We start from the raw sequence: 20,795 nt of genomic DNA, 5'->3' as shown, positions 1-20,795 counted from the left end.
ACCCATCCCTGCACTGGGGAGCCTGCCTTCCTGGTAGGCCACAGACCTTGTGAGGGGAGGGACTATGTCTGTCAGGTTCATGACAGTATGCCCAGCCCCCAGCAGGTGCCTGGCATAGGTCAGGTTTGTGGAATAAATGAATGTGATATATTAATTCAGCTTTACAGTATTCATTGAGGGCTGCTGTGTGCCAGGCCCTCTGTGCCACCTGGGTGGAGGGTGGAGGACTGTTGCATTCAGGGCAGTTGAAGGAGCAAGCTGGGAAGTGGGAGGTGGAGGATGGGGACTGGGATGCAGGGGTTGAGGTTACCAAGGGTCCCAGAAGCAGTAATACCAAGACCTAGGGTGTGACGTGGAGTGAGGGCTGCAATGTGGGGTGGGGTCGAGGCCATGGAGGAGGGTCAGGGCACTGCCGGAGCCCTGGGATTCTCCAGGGCCAGGGGTGGTCATTACCGTGTTCTCCCAGCTCCTCTCAACACCCTGCAGTTTGTGGAGAGCAGGCCTGGCACACTGGACTTCCTCTGGCTGGGGGCTGAGGTTCTGCCTTCTAAACGATCTTCCTCCTATGTTGCCCTGGAGGCCTTTGGACTGTCCTGAGTACTTGACGCGTGTTAGAGTGAGCGTGGGCTGCTGGCCTTCCGCTCCAGGTGGAGGAGTTTCTGTTGTTCTTTTGCTGCTGTTGTTGCAGTGAGCTGCCAGGCTGAGCTTCTGGATGGACCCGGGGGATGGAATTAGGAGCTTCCGAATTCTTGGGTTGTATAACCTAAGGCCAGAGTCCCACAGCACTGCTGCTGGGCGGAGAGACTGGACCCTGCTGCTACAGATGGTGACAGTAGCATCTGCAGTTTCCCAGCGGGTCCTGCATGCCTGGGCTTGGCACTAGTCTAAGCAGTAACTCATGTTATCCTCACGACAGTCCCACGAGGTGGGGTCTTTACTGACCTCCTATTACAGATGAGGAAACAGAGGCTCGCAGAATTTAAGGAACTTGCTTAAGGTTCCATAGCTGGTCAGTGTAGTGATTATTCAGACCCTGTCACCTGTCTCCAGAACCCACTCGTTTTTCTTTCTTACATCAGGGCCACTTTGTAGTGTGGCGAGCTGAGTGGAGCTCCACTGCTCTGGGCTGATCCTGGCCCTTCCTGCCTGACCTATGGTGCGGGGGCCCTAGCTCTCCCCATGTGAGCCCCCAAGGGTCACTTGTAATATGCCTGTGTACCTCATGATAGCATAGATACTTCTGTTCCTGGTACAAATTAATCATTTACGGCTGGCATTGACTTGTAACAGATGACATTTGATGAAATTGGCTAGCCTCTCACTGGTATCTCAGCAGAAACAGGGCTGTACCTCCCAGGCATCCTGGGAAGGATGACAGAAGCGTGTGATCTATGCTTCCCTACCAGGAGCTGGCTTTTGAGGCTCTCTGGACTGGGACTTCGCCATAAAACTGCTTATCAGGAACCTCAGATAAGTGGAGTGCCCTGTGTCTCGGCCACGTACTCTGGGGCCAGCTCCTCCATCCATTCAATCTGCCCACATCCCGTCTTCACCAAGCAGAGTGGAAAGTGGCAGGTCTCTGCCAGAAAAGGAGACTCTGTCCCCATCCTTCAGTGAGATAATGTTAAAGTGGGGCCTTGTGTTCCCTACACAGCCTTGTCCCCGACACAGCTTCTTTGCCCTTCTCCTTCTGCTAAGAATGCTCCTAATGCTCCTCCCCGACTCCTTGGCTGGACACACGGCTCCCTGTTCTGTGGGTCTGTCCCGTTCCCACTCAAGAGCCTCAGCACCGCCCATGTGGCCAAGACACAGCCCCTCTTGCCTTAGGTTGCCGTGGGTCTGTTTCCACATCTCTTTCGCCTCCAGACTGCAGGGCTCCTGAGGGACAGGGCCTGGGGCCAAGTCTCCTCTGCGTTCCTGATGCCCGGTGTTGTGCCAGGCTCTCTGTGGGTGCACAGTAAATATCTGCTGAGTGGCTAGATGTATCCATGGTTGCTGCAGGCCAAGTGTGTTGACCAGAGGGAGTGGGAAGGGCTCCCCTGGGGTGGCTGGGGTAGAGATGGACCTTAAGGGGTCCAGAAGACTCCACCAGCTGGAGGGAAAGTCCCTGCAGAGAAAAGGCACCAGGAAAGGCCCAGAGGACAGAGGAGGGGCCCTGTGGGGAGCCTGTGGGCAGGAAGGGCCTGTGCTGGGCTTTGAAACTGGGGACTCAGGTACCGCTCTAGTGTGAGGGTCCTTGGCATTTTTTTGGTCCGGGACCCCCTGAGGCCCCCAGGGAATGAGAACAGGCTCACACAGCCACTTTCAAGAGGTTCACAGATCCCCTGAGGATCAGCCGCAGACCCCTCCCACCCAAGCAGAGGCAGAGCAGAGGCTTCTCAGAGTGGAGGCCAGGTGGCTTCAGTCTGGGGTTCTGGAAGGGAGGGAAGAGGCACACCCCGCTGCGTCCTCCGGAGCCTCAGCCTTCTTCCTGAATCTCCCCTTCACCTCCTCACTGTAACCCACACCTGGCTCTCCTCGAAGGACCCCGCTTCCCCCACAGCCCCCTGAGAGTTTTCTCTCCCAGTCCCTCTCCCAGTGGGCCTGGAGGTGGGGTAGGGTCCTCCTTGCTCCCAGCCTTGAATCTCCTGTCACCTGCAATACTGCTTACTGTCACCCCTGGTGATAAGAATCTACGAGCCTGGGGTGCTCCCCAACATCCTCAAAGATGTGAGCCCCCGACTCAGCGTTGCCTCTGGTTCCTGACCCCTCCACGTTCACGTGACCACGCGCTGGCCTTTATCATTGCCAGTGACAGCAGCTCTCCCATAAATACAACTTTCAACCACCCCACTTTCCAGTCTCTGCATTCTGTCTCTCCAGCTCATTCCCTCTAGTTCCCCACGCGCACAGTGCTTCTCCCCATCGACAGTGAATTGCTCCTGGCTGCTTTTCCCAGCCCCATCCCGTTCATGTGCCTCGCTTTGTACCCAGCGTGGACTCCACGGCCTGTCATTGTCACTCCTTCGCCTATACTTCTGCCTCCTCGCTTCTCTCTCTTCATTGTCCTGGCATCACCAACCCCAGAACTGCTTGATTCCAGTTCTCCACCATGGCTTTCTGCTGACTGCTCTCACTTTCTTTTTTTTTTTTGGCATAGAATCTTGCTCTGTTGTCCAGGTTGGAGTGCAGTGGCGCTATCTCAGCTCACTGCAACCTCCGCCTCCTGGGTTCAAGCAATTCTCCCTGCCTCAGCCTCCTGAGTAGCTGATATTACAGGTGCCCGCCACTATGCTCAGCTAATTTTTGTATTTTTTTGTAGTAGAGGCAGGGTTTCGCCATGTTGGCCAGGCTGTTCTTGAACTCCTGACCTCAAGTGATGTGCCCACCTTGGCCTACCAAAGTGCTGGGATTACAGGCGTGAGCCACCCTGCCCGGCCCTATTTGCTCTCACTTTGAAATCACAACGTGAGCCACAGTGAGCCTATGATGTGGTTTGACATCTTTCTTTCTTTTTTTTTTTTTTGAGACGGAGTCTCGCTCTGTCACCCAAGCTGGAGTGCACTGGCCAGATCTCAGGTCACTGCAAGCTCCGCCTCCCAGGTTCACGCCATTCTGCCTCAGCCTCCCGAGTAGCTGGGACTACAGGCGCCCGCCACCTTGCCCGGCTAGTTTTTTGTATTTTTTAGTAGAGACGGGGTTTCACCGTGTTCGCCAGGATGGTCTCGATCTCCTGACCTTGTGATCCGCCCGCCTCGGCCTCCCAAAGTGCTGGGATTACAGGCTTGAGCCACCGCGCCCGGCTGGTTTGACATCTTTCTACATTTCTGTGTTCACCCCTCTCCCAGTCTCCCAGAAGGCATGCCTCCCTCCCTCCCCACAGCCTGCAGCCCCTTCCCCTCTATGCTTACTCTCAGCTGATAGCCCTGCTGCTGTCTCTGAGAAAATAGACTCGCTGAGAAAATAGAAACAGCCGGAGGAGAATTCGCTCCACCCCATGCACACACCTCTGTCCCTGCTTACTCCACATTCCCTGTTGTCAGCACCAGTGTGTCTAGCTGAGGCTGGTCCCCCCATTCAAGGCCATCAACCCCTGTCATTTACTTGTTGACACCATTTGAACAATTATTTCCCCTCTTTCCTACATAACACTTTCCCCCTTTCTACTATATATTTTCTGCTATGGATTGAACGTATCCCCCCAAAATCATACGTTGAAGCCCCAATCCCTTGTGTGATGGTGTTAGGAGGTAGGGCACTATGGGGTGATTAGGTCATGAGGGTGGAGCCCTTATGAATGGGATTAGTGCCCTTGTAAGAAGAGGCATCAAAGAGATGATCTGTCTCTGCCATGTGAGGGCACAACAGGAAGGTAGCCGTCTGCAAACCAGGAAGTGAACCCTCACCAGAAACTCAATCAGCCAGCACCTTGATCGTAGACTTCCTAGCCTCTAGAACCGTGAGAAATAAAGGTTGTTTAAGCCTCCCAGTCTATAGTTTTCTGTTATAATGGCCTGACCTAAGTTATTTTCCATCACTATACAATCGGTTTTTTCTTTGAAAAAAAATTCTTTCTTGACTCTACTTTTTCCTCCAGGCACTGCTTATATTCAACTGTGTTCATTTCTCTCCTATTTTCTCTCTAAACTTTGCAAAAATAGCAAAATATGACACATATAGAGAAAATCATATACAGCTCAGTGATTTATCACAAACATCTGTGTAACCACCACTCGAATCAAGAGATAGGAGCACCCCGGAAGCCCTCCTTTTGTCCCCTCTTCCCAAAGAAGGGTAACCAATATCTTGCCTTTTATGTATTGCTTCTTTTTTTTTTTTTTGAGACAGAGTCTCGCTCTGTCGCCCAGGCTGGAATGCAGTGGCACCATCTCTGCTCACTGCAACTTCCGCCCCTGGGTTCACGCCATTCTCCTGCCTCAGCCTCCCGAGTAGCTAGGACTACAAGCGCCGGCCACTACGCCTGGCTAATTTTTTTGTATTTTTAGTAGAGACGGGGTTTCACTGTTAGCCAGGATGGTCTCGATCTCGTGACCTCGTGATCCGCCCGCCTCGGCCTCCCAAAGTGCTGGGATTACAGACGTGAGCCACCGCGCCTGGCTATCTTGCCTTTTATGATAAAGGCTTTTTAATTTTTTTTTTTGAGGTGGAGTTGTACTGTGTTGCCCAGGTTGGAGTATGGTGGCACAATCTCCGCTCACTGCAAGCCCCGCCTCCCGGGTTCATGCCATTCTCCTGCCTCAGCCTCATGAGTAGCTGGGACTACAGGTGCCCGCCACCACGCCCCGCTAATTTTTTTGTATTTTAGTAGAGACGGGGTTTCACCATGTTAGCCAGGATGGTCTCAATCTCCTGACCTGGTGATCCGCCCGCCTCGGCCTCCGGAAGTGCTGGGATTACAGGTGTGAGCCACTGTGCCCCACTGAGGTCTGTCTCTCTCTTTAGCTCTCAGAATACTTCCTTTATATATCAGGGTGTTCCAGTGTTGGGTGCATATATATTTAAAATTGTTACATGATCTTGCTGAATTGACCCTTTTCTTTTTTTTTTTTTTTTTGAGACAGAGTCTCGCTCTGCCGCCCAGGCTGGAGTGCAGTGGCCGGATCTCAGCTCACTGCAAGCTCCGCCTCCCGGGTTCACGCCATTCTCCTGCCTCAGCCTCCCGAGTAGCTGGGACTACAGGCGCCCGCCACGTCGCCCGGCTAGTTTTTTGTATTTTTAGTAGAGACGGGGTTTCACCATGTTAGCCAGGATGGTCTCAATCTCCTGACCTCGTGATCCGCCCGTCTCGGCCTCCCAAAGTGCTGGGATTACAGGCTTGAGCCACCGCGCCCGGCCAGAATTGACCCTTTTATATAATGACCTTCTTTGTCTCTTTTTATAGTTTTTGCCTTACGGTCTGTTTTGCCTGATAGAAGCATAGCTACTCCTGCTCTTGTTTGGTTTCCATTTGCATGGAATATCTTTCTCCATCCCTTTATTTTCAGTCTATGTGTGTCTTTATAGGTGAAGTGTATTTTGTGTAGGCAACAGATCACTGGGTCTTGTTTTTCTATACATTCTGCCACCCTGTGTCTTTTGATTGGAGAGTTTAGTCCATTTATGTTCAATGTTATTATTGACAAGTAAGGACTTATTCCTGCCACTTTGTTAATTGTTTTCTGATTGTTTTGTGATCTTCTTTCTTTCCTCCCTGTTTTCCTTTTAGTAAAGGTGATTTTCTCTGGTGGTATGTTTTCATTTCTTACTTTTTATTTTTTTGTGTATTGGCTGTATGTTTTTTGATTTGAGGTTAACATGAGGCTTGCAAACAATATCTTATAACCTAATATTTTAAATAGATGATAACTTAACACTGATTGCATAAACAGATAGCAAGATAAAACTAATAAAAACTCTATATTTTAACTTTGTCCTCAACTTTTTAACTTATTGTACTGTTTAAGTCTTGAAAAGTTGTAGTTATTATTTTTGGTTGGTTCTTCTTTTAGTTTTTCTACTCAAGGTATGAGTGGCCTACATACGACAGTGTTATGATATTCTGTATTTTTCTATATACCTGTTATTACCAGTAAGTTCTGTACTTTCAGGTGATTTCTTATTGTTCATTAATGTCCTTTTCTTTCAGATTGAAAAACTCCCTTTAGCATTTAGCAGTATGTGAACTGCGTTTTTCAACTCCAGAATTTCTGCTTGATTCTTTTAAATTATTTCAATCTCTTTGTTAAGTCAGTTATCTGATAGGATTCTGAATTCCTTCTCTGTGTTGTCTTGAATTTCATTGAGTTTCCTCAAAACAGCTATACTGAATTCTCTGTCTGAAAGGTCACGTATCTCTGTCTCTCCAGAATTGGCCACTGGTACCTTATTTAGTTCATTTGGTGAGGTCATGTTTTCCTGTATGATCTTGATGCTTGTGATGTTCGTCACTGTCTGGGCATTGAAGTTAGGTATTTATTGTAGACTTTGCTGTCTGGGCTTGTTTGTACCTGTTCTTCTTAGGAAGACTTTCTAGGTAATAAAAGGGACTTGGGTGTTGTGACCTAAGTTTTTGGTCACTGCAGCCATATCTGCATTGGGGGTACCCCAAGCCTACTAATACTGTGGCTCTTGCAGGCTCGTGGAAGTACCTCTTGGGTGGTCTTAGATAAGCTCTGGAAGAATTCTCTCGATTACCAGGCAGAGACTCTTGTTCTCTTCCCTTACTTTCTCCCCCCAAAATGGAGTCTCTCTCTCTGTGCCTGGAGCTAGGGGAGGGGTGACACAAGCACCTCGGTGGCCACTATCACTAGGACTGTGCTGGGTCAGACCTGAAGCTAGCACAGCACTGGGTCTCACCCAAGGCCTACAATCACCACTGCCTGGCTACTGCCTATGTTTACTTAAGGCTCTAGGGCTGTACAGTCAGCAGGCAGTGAAGCCAGCGAGGTTATGTCCTTCCCTTCAAAGCAGCAAGTTCCTCCGACCCCTATCCTGGGAAGGTCTTTAGATGCCATCTGGGAGGCAGGGCCTGGAGTCAGAAACCTTAGTAATCTCCCTAGCGCTCTATTCTATTACAGCCTGGCTGACACCCAAGCCATAAGACAAAGTCCTTCGCACTCTTCCCTCCCTTTTCCACAAGCAGAGAAGTCTCTCTCCATGGCCACCACTGCCCCAGCCCTGTGGCAAGTACTGCCTGGCCACCGCTAATGTTCATTCAGGGCCTAAGGGCTCTTGAGTCAGCTTGTGGTGAATGCAGTCAGGCCTGGGACTCTCACTTCAGGGCAATGGGCTCCCCTCTGGCCCAGGGAAGGTCCAGAAATGCCATCCCAGAGCCAGTACTTAGAATCTGGGACCCCAAGAGCCCTCTTGGTGCTCTACTGCACTGTAGCTGAGCTGGCACCTAGGCTGATGTATGCTTTTTACGAAGGTACTTTGTGTGTGTGTAGTTGTTCAACTTGGTGTTCCTCCAGGGAGGACAATGGGTGGAGGTTTCTATTTGGATATCCTTTTTTTTTTTTTTTTTTTTGAGATGGAGTTTTGCTCTTTCACCCAGACTGGAGTGCAATGGCACGATCTCAGCTCGCTGCAACCTCTGCCTCCCAGGTTCAAGCGATTCTCCAGATAGCCTCCCGAGTAGCTGGGTTTACAGGTGCCCGCTACCATGCCTGGCTAATTTTTTTTTTAATTAAAAAGTAAACTTTAATGTTGAAAATGCAAACTTGGGGAAGGCAGAAAGATCACATACAAGGCTGTCACTTCACACTTGGAAGGCTGCATGGCAGCCAGGCAGAGGCGCTCCTCACTTCCCAGACAGGGCGGTGGCCCAGCAGAGGCACTCCTCACTTCCCGGACGGGGCAGCGGCCAGAGAGAGGTGCTCCTCACTTGACAGATGGAGCGGCAGCCACGTGCCTGGCTAATTTTTGTATTTTTAGTAGATACAGGGTTTCGCCATGTTGGCCAGGCTGGTCTCAAACTCCTGACCTCAGGTGATCCACCCACCTTGGCCTCCGAAAGTGCTGGGATTACAGGCGTGAGCCACCGTGCCTGGCCCTATTTGGCCATCTTGCTTTGCCTCCACCTTCATTTGATGGATTTTGATAACAGAACACCCCCATGTAACCACCACCACAATCAAGATATGAGGCATTTCTGTTATTCCCCAAATTTCCTTTATGCTCCTTTGTAGTCCATGGCACCCACACCACCCTTGGGCAAACACCTATGTGCTTCCTTTTTTTTTTCCTGCAGGAGGACGTCTTCCTGCTTTCCATCACTGCTGCTTTTAATCATATAGCATGTAGTCTTATGAGTCTGACTTTTCACTTAGCATAATGCTTTTGCAATTTGTGATTGAGTGTTTTCATACGATTCTGTTTTTTCTCTGTGTTAGCTTGGAAGTTATACACTTTTTAGTAGTAACTGTTGGGAGATCGTTCTCCAAGAGTCTCATGTTTCTATACATCCTGCTAGTGGAGACATTGACTACCTGTTTTTGTCTGTTTAATGTTGCTATAAAGGAAGACCTAAGTCTGAGTTAGAAGAGGTTTTATACATAGAAGAGGTTTTATTTGTCTCGGCCGGGCACGGTGGCTCATGCCTGTAATCCCCAGCACTTTGGGAGGCCAAGGTGGGCGGATCATGAGGTCAGGAGATCAAGACCATCCGGGCTAAATGGTGAAACACCGTCTCTACTAAAAATACAAAAAAATATTAGCCGGGTGTGGTGGCGGGCGCCTGTAGTCCCAGTTGCTGGGGAGGCTGAGGCGGGAGAATGACATGAACCCAGGAGGTGGAGCTTGCAGTGAGCCAAGATTGCGCCACTGCACTCCAGCCTGGGTGACAGAGTGAGACTCCGTCTCAAAAAAAAAAAAAGAAAAAAAAAGAAAAGAGGTTTTATTTGTCTCGTGACTCTTCAGGCCGTACAAGAAACATGGTGCCAGCATCTTACCAGCGTCACGTGGCAAGAAAGGAAGTGAGGAAGAGAAAAGAAGTTGTTAACTGTTGTTAAAAAGCGCCAGGCTCGGGCCGGGCACTGTGGCTCGTGCCTGTAATCCCAGTACTTTTGGAGGCCAAGGCGGGTGGATCAACTGAGGTCGGGAGTTTGAGACCAGCCTGACCAACATGGAGAAACCCTGTGTCTACTAAAAAAATACAAAAAAATTAGCTGGGCGTGGTGGTGCATGCCTGTGATCCCAGCTACTCGGGAGGCTGAGGCAGGAGAATTGCTCAAACCTGGGAGGTGGAGGTTGCAGGGAGCCAAGATGGTGCCATTGCACTCCAGCCTGGGTGACAAGAGCGAAACTCTGTCTCAAAGAAAAAAAAAAAGTGCCAGGCTGTTTTTAACAACCAGTTCATATAGGAACAAACAGAGAAAACTCACTCACCCCCACCCCACAGGGAGGGCATTAATTCATTCATGAGGGATCTACCTATGGCCCAAACACCTCCCATTAGCCCTCCACCTCTAACATTGGGATCAAAATTTAACATGAGGTTTGGGGGGCAGACTCATGTATTTATAGCACTACGTTTATTTCCAAAGGTTATTTCAGGCTACCTTCAGAGGATGTTTATACAGCAGATAGCCTTGGAAAATAGAGTTAGGGTCTCCTAGAACACAGAGTAAGTTTGCTTACTTTTCAGCATAATCAAGATTATATCTTCTTCTGGAGCAAAACTTAGACAACAGCAATTGGGGCAAAGTCTGAAACCATTTGCACATCTTAACAGAACCTTAGAGATTACAAGATATATCTTTGGCCCACTGAAGGTCCATTAGTATCTTCCAGAACAATAAGGTGGTCTTAGAACCCTTTAGCTATGTATTCCCTTCTAGGCTCAATGCCGTGTGCTGTTGTTTTATTTAGTTTTTATTTTAAACCTAACAAGACACTATACCATCAATACTTAGATTCCCCCACATATTTAACTTGCCACGGGGCTTCGTTCTTTCATGCCTCTTTGAGCATCCATCTAGGATCGTGTTCATTCCACATGAAGAGAAAGCTTTTGGCCCAGCACGATGGCTCACGCCTGTAATCCCAGCACTTTGGGAAGCCAAGGCGGGAGGATCGCTTGAGCCCAGGATTTCCAGACCAGCCTGGGCTACATGGCAAAACACTGTCTCTACTGAAAATACAAAAAGTTAGCTGGGTGTGGTGGTGCACACCTGTAGTCCCAGCTACTTGGGAGGCTGAGGCGGGAGGATTACTTAAACATGGGAGGTTGAGGCTGCAGTGAGCAGTGATCGTGCCACTGCACTCCAGCCTGGGTGACAGGAGTGAGACCTTGTCTCCAAAAAAAAAAAAAGGAAAGAAAAAGCTTTTGTATTTCCTTTCATGTAGGTCTGCTAATGACAGAGTCTCTGGGTTTTTTGTTTGATTAGTGAAATGTTTTAATTTTAACGGTGTTCTTGAAGATTTTGTTTTTGTTTTCATTTTGTTTTGTGTGCTAAGTACAGAATTCTCATTGGCATTTATTTATTTATTTATTTATTTAGAGACAGAGTCTCGCTCTGTGGCCCAGGCTAGAGTACAGTGGCACGATCTCCGCCTCCCAGGTTCAAGCGATTCTCCTCCCTCCGCCTCCTGAGTAGCTGGGGCTACAACCATGCACCCCTACGCCTGACTAATTTTTGTATTTTTAGTAGAGATGGGGTTTCACCATGTTGCCAAGGCTGATCTCGAACTCCTGAGCTCAAGTGATTTGCCTGCCTTGGCCTCCCAAAGTGCTAGGATTATAGGCATGAGCCACCGTGCCTGGCCAGCATTTATTTTGTTTTAGCTCTCTGAGGAAGTCATTCCATTATCTCTGGCTTCCATTGTTGAGAAGCCAGCTGTTATTCTAATGGTTGCCCTTTGAAGATAACTTTTTTTCTTCTGCTATTTTAAATATTTCCTCCTCGTATTTTATTTTCAGCAGGTATAATATGCACATATATCAGCAATTGCTATGTTACATACAATACATATTGTGCAACATGTGTGTCATTATCAGTTACTACTATGTAACAAACTACTCCAGAACAGCTTATAACAGTAATCATTTATTTAGTCCATAAATCTACAATTTGAGCAGAGCTCAGTGGGAAAGCCTCAGCTCTACTTTATATGGTACCATCTAAGGCAACTCACAGCTGGCAAGTTGGTGCTGGCTGTTGGCTGGGAGTTCATTCAGGGCTCAGGGCCCAGGATTAAGAGTCCTCACCATGGGTTGCTGCAGCCTCCTTGTGGCATGATGGCGGGGCCCCAAGAGAAGAGAAATAGAAACTTCCAGTCTCTTAAGGCATTGGTCTGGAAGCTGGGACAGCATCACTTTTGCCGTATTCTGTTGGTAACGCAGTTACATCACCAGATTAAAGGGTGAAGAGATACAAATTCCCACTGCTCAGTGCAAGGAATATCAATGATTTAGGGAGCCGTGTTTTAAAACCCCCACAAGGTGCTAAGTGTGGATTTTTGGGGCTTTCTTGTTTTTGTTTTTTTTTATGTGTTTTTTTTGGCAGTGGTGTCAGGGAGGGCTTATAGGGTATGTTAAGTCAGCAGAATAATGTTTTTTGTTTATTTTATTTATTTATTTTGAGACGGAGTTTCACTCTTTTGCCTAAGCTGGAGTAAAGGGGGGTGATCTCGGCTCACTGCATGCTAGTCTGGAATTCCTGACCTCAGGTGATCCACCCACCTCGGCCTCCCAAAGTGCTGGGATTACAGGTATGAGCCACTATGCCTGACCACAGTGGCTCATGCCTGTAATCCCCAGCACTTTGGGAGGCTGAGGCGGGCGGATCACGAAGTCAGGAGATCGAGACCATCCTGGCTAACACGGTGAAACCCTGTCTCTACTAAAAATACAAAAAATTAGCTGCATGTGGTGGCAGGCGCCTGTAGTCCCAGATACTTGGGAGGCTGAGGCAGGAGAATGGCGTGAACCAGCGAGGTGGAGCTTCCAGTGAGCCGAGATCATGCCACTACACTCACTGTAGCCTGGGTGACAGAACGAGAGTCCCTCTCACAAAAAAAAAAAAAAAAAAGGCCAGATGAGGTGGCTCATGCCTGTAATCACAGCACTTTGGGAGGCCGAGGGGGGCGGATCACAAGGTCAGGAGATTGAGACCATCCTGGCTAATATGGTGAAACCCTGTCTCTACTAAAAATACAAAAAAAATTAGCCAGGCGTGGTGGCAGGCGCCCGTAGTACCAGCTACTCGGGAGGCTGAGGCAGGAGAATGGCGTGAACCCAGGAGGGGGAGCTTGCAGTGAGCCGAGATGGTGCCACTGCACTCCAGCCTGGGCGACAGAGCGAGACTCTGTCTCAAAAAAAAAATAAAAATAAAAAATAAAAATTCAGTTTTGGAAAGTTTGCAGACATCAACTCTTCAAATGTAACTTCCATTTGATTCTTTTTCTACTCTGCCTCTGATCCTCCACTTACATATGTATGCTAGATCTTTTATTAGTCTGTGTCTCTTATCTACTTTACTATATTTTCTATTCTTTTGTCTCTCCTTGCTTTATTCTGTTTACTCTTTCCTGATTATATTTTTTAATTCTGTAATTTCCATTTGATCCTTTTTTGATCATTCAAAGGTCTTTGCCAAAATTCTAAATTTCCTTTTTTAACCTCTCGAATGTTATCCCAGTTACTTTAAAGTCTATTTTGGATAACTTAAATATTTACAGCCCCTCACTTACAGATATGATTTTTTTGTATATTGTTTCTGTTGGTTTTCTTTCATGTCTTATCTCCACATATGCCTGGTGGCCTGGTGAGTTTTGATTATGTGCTGGTCATTGCATTTGCAAGTATGCTTGTAGAAATAATCTGGAGTGGCCGGGCGCGGTGGCTCATGCCTGTCATCCCAGCACTTTGGGAGGCTAAGGTGGGCAGATCATGAGATCAGGAGATCAAGACCATCCTGGCTAACACGGTGAAACCCCATCTCTACTAAAAATGCAAAAAATTAGCCCAGCGTGGTGGCAGGTTCCTGTAATCCCAGCTACTCTGGAGGCTGAGGCAGGAGAATCGCTTGAACCAGGAGGCAGAAGTTGCAGTGACCAGAGATCATACCACTGCACTCCAGCCTGGGCAACAGAGCTGGAGTCTCAAAGAAAAAAAGAAATCATCTGGAGCCTAGTTTGATGTTTCCTTATAAAGAATGAATTTATTTTTGCTTCTCCCAGGTACCTGGGAACACTTGCAACTAGGATAACCTCAGTCTAGTTTCTGGAACTGAAATTACTTGAGGCTGAACTGTGGTCCCTGTGAGACGTGTCTGTGTATGGCTCACCCTTATTCCTAGGCTAGGTAGTTCTTTAGGACCCTAACCCAAACTAAGAGATGTTCATCAGGGCTCTCCTCTTGGCAGACCCCTGGGCTCCAGTCCCTGTGTCCTGAGCCCCATGAGGTTGTTACTGGTGCTGCTCATCCCCCATCCTCTCCAGTAACAGCCACCTGAATACTGAGCTCAGTTCCTCAGTTTCCATCATTCCTTCCAGCCTAGTGAGTCATCAGTGTCTTTTGAGGTATACAGTGCCTGCCAGCAGATGTTTTTTAATAATTTGTCCAGCATTTCTGGCTGTCCTCAGTAGGTGGTCTGTTTCATATTCCCTAGTCTGCCGTTAATGGAAAGTGGAAGTTCTGAGACAGAATCATCGTTCCCGCCGGGCGCGGTGGCTCAAGCCTGTAATCCCAGCACTTTGGGAGGCCGAGACGGGCGGATCACGAGGTCAGATGATCGAGACCATCCTGGCTAATATGGTGAAACCCCGTCTCTACTAAAAAATACAAAAAAACTAGCCGGGTGAGGTGGCGGCGCCTGTAGTCCCAGCTACTCGGGAGGCTGAGGCAGGAGAATGGCGTAAACCCAGGAGGTGGAGCTTGTAGTGAGCTGAGATCCGGCCACAGCACTCCAGCCTGGGCGGCAGAGCCAGACTCCATCTCAAAAAAAAAAAAAAAAAAAGAATCATCGTTCCCATCAGCATTCAAATGCCTGATTACACTTTCCCCGTTCCCCACTTTATTTGCTCCTCTCCACAGCAAAACTCCTCAAAAATATCTGTCTTTGCAATCTTCAGATTCTCACATCCTGTCCTTAAACCCACTTTAATCAGGTCTTGGTTCCCACCATTCCACTAAAAGTATTGTTGTCAAGGTCGTGCATGTCTCCGTGATGCTAATTCCAGTGGTCGGTTTTCAGTTGTCGTTCTCTGACATACCAGCAACACTTGATGTGGAATGCTCTGATGTTGAGGGGTTGGTGAGATGAAGGGGAAACCCAGCCAAGGGCAATGAGGAATGGCTTCCTTCCGCCTCCTCCTTCCCCTACCTTAGTTGTGGTTTTTGTTGTTTCTCTAACACTGATTACCTTATAGTTTATTTAATGTACTTCCTTATTTTATGTTTTTACTTAAGTCATTTTGTTGATCTCCCCCATAATAACATAGGCTCGGGCCAAGCGTGGTGGCTCACGCCTGTAATTCCAGCACTTTGGGAGACCGAGGTGGGTGGATCACTTGAGGTCAGGAGTTAGAGACCAGCCTGGCCAACATGGCAAAACCCTGTCCCTACTAAAAATACAAAAATTAGCTGGGTGTGGTGGCACACACCTGTAATCCCAGCTACTAGGGAGGCTGAGGCAGGAGAATTGCAGGAGAATTGCTTGAACCCTGGGGGGGCAGACGTTGCAGTGAGCTGAGATCACGCCACTGCACTCCAGCCTGGGTGACAAAGTGAGACTGTGTCTCAAAAAACAAACAAACAAACAAAAATAGGCAGCCGGGCACGGTGGCTCATGCCTGTATCCCAGCACTTTGGGAGGCCAAGGTGGGCAGATGACAAGGTCAGGAGATCAAGACCATCCTGGCTAACACAGTGAAACCCCGTCTCTACTAAAAAGTAGAAAAAAAAAGTAGCTGGGCGTGGTGGCGGGCCCCTGTAGTCCCAGCTACTCGGGAGGGTGAGGCAGGAGAATGACATGAACCCGGGAGGCAGAGCTTGCAGTGAGCCAAGATCGCACTACTGTACTCCAGCCTGGGCAACAGAATGAGACTCCATCTCAAAAAAAAAAAAAAAACAGGCTTCAGGAGGGCAGAGCATTTTATGCAATTGTTCATTAATTGACTCCTCCATTTGGCACAGATCATATGCTCAATAGTTAATTGTTAATTGACGCACTCTCTGTGGAACAACAGACTGGTCCCGTGAGCCAACACTCTCTGGGAACTGCCTCTACTAGACTCTGGCCGGCTGCTGCGCCTGTAGTGGTATGCAAGACAAAACCTTCTGGTATGTTAAAAGCCCTGGTCAGAACTTTAAGTAACCATCACTGACATGTAATGGTTTTGGTTTTGAAAGTGCTTTTATAGTGCTTTTTCATCTGTCCTCCAGCACCTCTGGGAGGTAGGTAGGACAGGTACAGTTAGTCTCATATTTCAAATGGGGCTTGGAGAGGGAAAAGGATTTCCCAAGATCACACAGCACCTTAGTAGCAAAACTTGGATTCAACCCCAACGCGTAAAAATGAACAAAGCTGGCCGGGCGCAGTGGCTCATGTCTATAATCCCAGCACTTTGGGGGGCCCAGGCAGACAGGTCACCTGAGGCCAGGAGTTTAAGATCAGCCTGGCCAACATGACAAGACCCTGTCTCTTCTAAAAATACGAAAAATTAGCCAGGTATGGCGGCACGTGCCTTTAATCCCAGCTACGCTGAAGGCTGAAGTAGGAGAATTGCTTCACCCGGGAGGTGAAGGTCTCAGTGAGCTGAGGTTACAACACTGCACTCCAGCCCAGGTGACAAAACGAGACTCTGTCTCCAAAAAAAAAAATTAGCTGGGCATGGTGGTGCATGCCTGTAATCCCAGCTATTCAAGAGCTAAGGTAGGAGGATCCCTTCAGCCTAGGACTTCCAAAATGCAGTGAGTCATGATCACACCACCGCACCCCAGCCTGTGTTACAGAGCAAGACCTTGTCTCTAAAAAACAAAGTCTAACCTAAATGCCATTATGTCATTTACGTGTGTATAGATGTGTGTGTGTGTGTGTGTGTTTGCTTGGGAGGGGAGTCAGGCTGGGACAGGCTAGGCTGCAGTCTGGGGACCTTCTGATTCCAGCAGGGATGTGGGCCGAGGGTCCCGCCTGGCTCATTTCTGGGTCTTGCTCCTCTGTCCTGGCTCTACAGACTCTTCCAGCTGGAGTTGGAGGCTGACGCCCTGATGAATTTCCAACAGTATTCTTCGCAGCTGCTACCCTTCTATGAGAGCTCCCCCCGAGTCCTGCACACTGAGGTCCTGCAGCACCTGACCGACCTCATCCGTAATCACCCCAGCTGGTCAGTGGCCCACCTGGCCGTGGAGCTGGGGATCCGCGAGTGCTTCCATCACAGCCGTGTCATCAGGTGAGCAAGGGAACAAGACCATTTGGACAATGTGTGTGTACCTGCTTGTGTGGGCAGTGGGGGCCGCAGGCCTCCGTTCCCCTCCATAGTTTGACTTAAAAAGGAGCAGGGCCTGGCATGGTTGCTCACTAATGCAGTCCCAGCACTTTGGGAGGCTGAGGAGGGAGGATCATTTGAGGCTAGGAGTTCAAGACTAGCCTGGCAAAATAGCAAGACCTTGTCTCTACGAAAAAATTAAAAGATTACCTGTGTGTGGTGGCATGTGTCTGTAGTCCTAGCCACTTGGGATGCTGAGGCAGGAGGATTACTTGAGCCCAGGAGTTAGAGGTTACAGTGAGCTATGATTGTACCACTGCACTTCAGCCTGGGCGACAGAATGAGACCTTGTCTCCAGGAAAAAAGAAAAAAAAAAAAAAAAAAGGTGCTGCCTTGCTACCAGATTAAAATGTAAGAAGGACAATGTAATGTTTTTCTGAGTCCGGAGTGCTCACCGGGTACCAGGCCTGGGGGAGCTGATTTCTACCCACTGTGAAATTGAATTTTCCCAACCCCCACAAGGTATCATCATTTTATTTTATTGTATTGTTTTTTGAGACCGAGTCTTAGTCTGTCACCCAGGCTGGAGTGCAGTGGTGTGATCTCGGCTCACTGCAACCTCTGCCTCCTGGGTTCAGGCGATTCTCCTGCCTCAGCCTCTCAAGTAGCTGGGAGTACAGGCGTGTGCCATCATGCCCAGGTAATTTTTGTATTTTTAGTAGAGACAGTGTTTCACCATGTTGGCCAGATTGGTCTCGAACTCCTGACCTCAGGTGATCTGCCCTCCTCGGCCTCCCAAAGTGCTGGGATTACAGGCATGAGCCACCATGCCCGGCCCACATATTGTCATTCTAGAGAGAGCTAACAGGACTTGTGCAGGTCACTCAGCCAGAGGTGGTGAAAGAGGAGCTTGGATCCCTGGTGTCTGCTTCCAGGCTGCTCTTCTGTAAGCTGAAGGCCTCCTTTTATGAATCCATTCAGCCAGCAGATGGAGCAGCGGTTGCCCCTGGTGAGGGTACTGTGCCCACACTTGCACAGGATACCAGTTGGCCATCTTGTGCAGAGGTAGCCACACCTCCTCTGAGTCTCTACCCCAGATGGCTCAGTTAAGCTCCCAGGCCCAGAACTCAAAACCTCACTGCTGGCCAGGTGTGCTGGCTCATACCTGTAATCCCAGTACTTTTGGAGGCTGAGGTAGACATATCACTTGAGGTCAGGAGTTTGAGACCAGCCTGGCCAACATGGTGAAACCTTGTCTCTACTAAAAATACAAAAAATTAGCCAGGTGTGGTGGCGCATGCTTGTAATCCCAGCTACTCGAGAGGCTGACGCTTGAACCCGGGAGGCGGAGGTTGCAGTAAGCCGAGATTGCGTCACTGCATTCCAACCTGGGCAACAAGAACGAAACTCCATCTTAAAAATCAAAACAAAACAAAAACCCTCACTGCACTTTAGTTTCCAGGCGTGCTCTTGGACAGCACCGTGTCTCATCTCACCACTGCTCTGTCCATTTCCTGGGGCAGGCACAGCAGGTTGTGTAGATAAGGATATTGACGCCAAGGAAGTTAAGTGAATTGCCTGAGGCTAGTGAGATATCCGCATCTGCGACCCTTTCCTGTGCCACCACCCTGCCCACTTCCTGCTGGTATGGCCTTGGGGTCCATCTCTTGTACAAGTGAGCAAACTGAACAAGAACCTGATACAGGTCACATCGGATATAAATACATTCAAATCAGCCCAACTAGCTGAGTGGTGGGAATGCTTTTGAGCTCAAATAAACCAGAATGTCTGAGTTTCCGACTTAGGTTCCCCTGCCGCCTTGTGCCACACCTGCTCACCTCTGCTCACCCTGGCCCTTCCCTGCAGCTGTGCCAATTGCACTGAGAATGAGGAGGGCTGCACACCCCTGCACCTGGCCTGCCGCAAGGGTGATGAGGAGATCCTGGTGGAGCTGGTGCAGTACTGCCACGCTCAGATGGATGTCACTGACAACAAGGGAGAGACTGTCTTCCATTATGCTGTCCAGGGTGACAATTCCCAGGTGCTACAGGTGAGTAGAGGGAGGGGCAAGGTGACTGGTACTGATACCTCCCGGTGTCCACAGTTCCCTTTGGGCCCCTGGGCTCGGGTGTCACTCTTGGGCCTCTTACTGTCCCCTGTTAGTCCTTGAGGCCTGAGCTCCTTCATGGAGGGTGCAGACCCCTCCCTGGCTCTTCCCTCCCACCCCTTTTCCAGGAGCCACCGTCCTCGGTCTCTTTGCTTGATAACCCTGGGGACGACCTCCAACCCAGCAAAAGAAACCCAAGGCCCAGTTCCAGTCAGTCAGTTCAGTTCCACTTTTCCTGAGCACAGACTGTGAGCCAGATATCTGCCTGGAGGGGCTCGTGGGCCAGCGGGACCTGGGCTTAACCTTTTGCAAGCTTGTCCAACATGTGGCCCTGCAGGCTGCATGCAGCCCAGGACAGCTTTGAATGTGGCCCTACACAAATGCATAAACTTTCTTAAAACATTGTGAGATTCATGCACGGACCTTTTTTTTAGATCAGCTGTCGTTAGCGGTCATGTATTTTATGTGTAATCCAAGACAATTCTTCCAATGTGGCCCAGGGAGGCCAAAATATTGGACACCCCTGTTTTACAGCAATTCAAACCAAGCAAACTGAACTCTCTCCAGTTCCTGTAGGCATTTATGCCAGAGGCCTTCCTGTTAACGTTTTTGGTTACCTGGGCAAAAGATGTGATTTTTTTAATTGTGGGCAAGCTGATCGGTGATATTATTAAATAGCTATTTCATGTATTAGATTGAACAGAAAAGACAGGATGTTGGATATGTTTTATTGTCTAGAATTAGAAAATTCTTCTAAAGATCATGTTCTCACTGCCTTGGCATCAGAATGCAACAACGTTATTCCAGAAAATGTGGATTCTTTGTTTTTTTTTTTTAAGACAGAGTCTCCCTCTGTCACCTAGGCTGGAGTGCAGTGGTGCGATCTCGGCTCACTGCAACCTCTGCCTCCTGGGTTCAGGTGATGCTCGTGCCTCAGCTTCCTGAGTAGCTGGGTTTACAGGCATGTGCCACCAAGCCTGGGTAATTTCCGTATTTTTAGTAGAGACGGGGTTTTGCCCTGTTGCCCAGGCTGGTCTCCAACTCCTGGCCTCAAGTGATCCACCTGCCTCGGCCTCCCAAAATGCCAGGATTACAGATGTGAGCCACCGCGCCCGGCCCAGAAAATGTGGATTCCATATCTTAATGCTTCGTGCTCTCAGGGAAGGGAATTCTCCACCCACAGTTGAACTCCACTTTCGCTGACAATCCTCTGCACAACCAGCATGGTGCCTGCCGCACAGACCCTGCCTCCACGCGGGGGCGCGCACACCCGCTTCTCAGTGGTCATGCACGACTGCAGCTGTCCTTTATCGGGTGCTGATTGGTGGCTGACCCTGAACTGAGTGTAGTATATGTTCTAGTTAATTCTGAGAATACACTTATGGGGTGGAGGTCATTATTCCCCTTTCCTCTCCGAAGAAACTGAGGTTCAGTGTTGTTAAGAAGCATGCTCAGGGAGGGCCACAAAGCTGAGAGGGTGGGGCTTGATCTTTCACTGGCCTCGATGCCAGCCCCTTGCTCTCCCTGCTGTGTCTCTGGCCTGCCTCCAGGCCCAGTGGGACTGCTGTGAGGGGACCCTGGTGTCACATAGGTGCACTGTGGTTGTAATGAACCTCATGGGGACAGCATTCAGCTAAAAGAGAGTAAAACCCTCCTAGTGCTTTCTTTTTTTTGAGACAGGGTCTATCTAGCTCTGTCGCCCAGGCTGGAGTGGAGTGGTGCGATCATGGCTCACTGCAGCCTCCACCTTCTAGGCTCAGGTGATCCTCCCACCTCAACC

General features: G+C 49.1%; 1 protein-coding gene across 8 annotated transcripts in view; it reads left to right on the top strand.

Moving 5' to 3' along the window:
- Positions 1–20,795, top strand: part of PLA2G6 (phospholipase A2 group VI) — a 67,633-nt gene that overhangs the window by 17,761 nt on the left and 29,077 nt on the right. For 5 of the 8 annotated variants that reach the window (XM_033189266.1, XM_033189242.1, XM_033189256.1 and 2 more), the window contains exons 3-4: positions 16,657–16,872; positions 18,775–18,958. In XM_033189266.1, coding sequence (XP_033045157.1) covers positions 16,657–16,872; positions 18,775–18,958 — 400 coding nt within the window. Of the gene's footprint in view, positions 1–15,616; positions 15,764–16,656; positions 16,873–18,774; positions 18,959–20,795 lie in introns of those variants that run through there. The other 3 variants (XM_033189274.1, XM_033189281.1, XM_033189285.1) reach the window with 3 other exon arrangements.

This window comes from Trachypithecus francoisi, unplaced genomic scaffold (genome assembly GCF_009764315.1).
Source record: "Trachypithecus francoisi isolate TF-2019V2 unplaced genomic scaffold, Tfra_2.0 Contig01580, whole genome shotgun sequence".
NCBI classification, from domain to species: Eukaryota; Metazoa; Chordata; class Mammalia; order Primates; family Cercopithecidae; genus Trachypithecus; species Trachypithecus francoisi.
The sequence above is the reverse complement of the archived record's forward strand: the minus strand, read 5'-3'. Positions and strand labels throughout refer to the sequence as shown.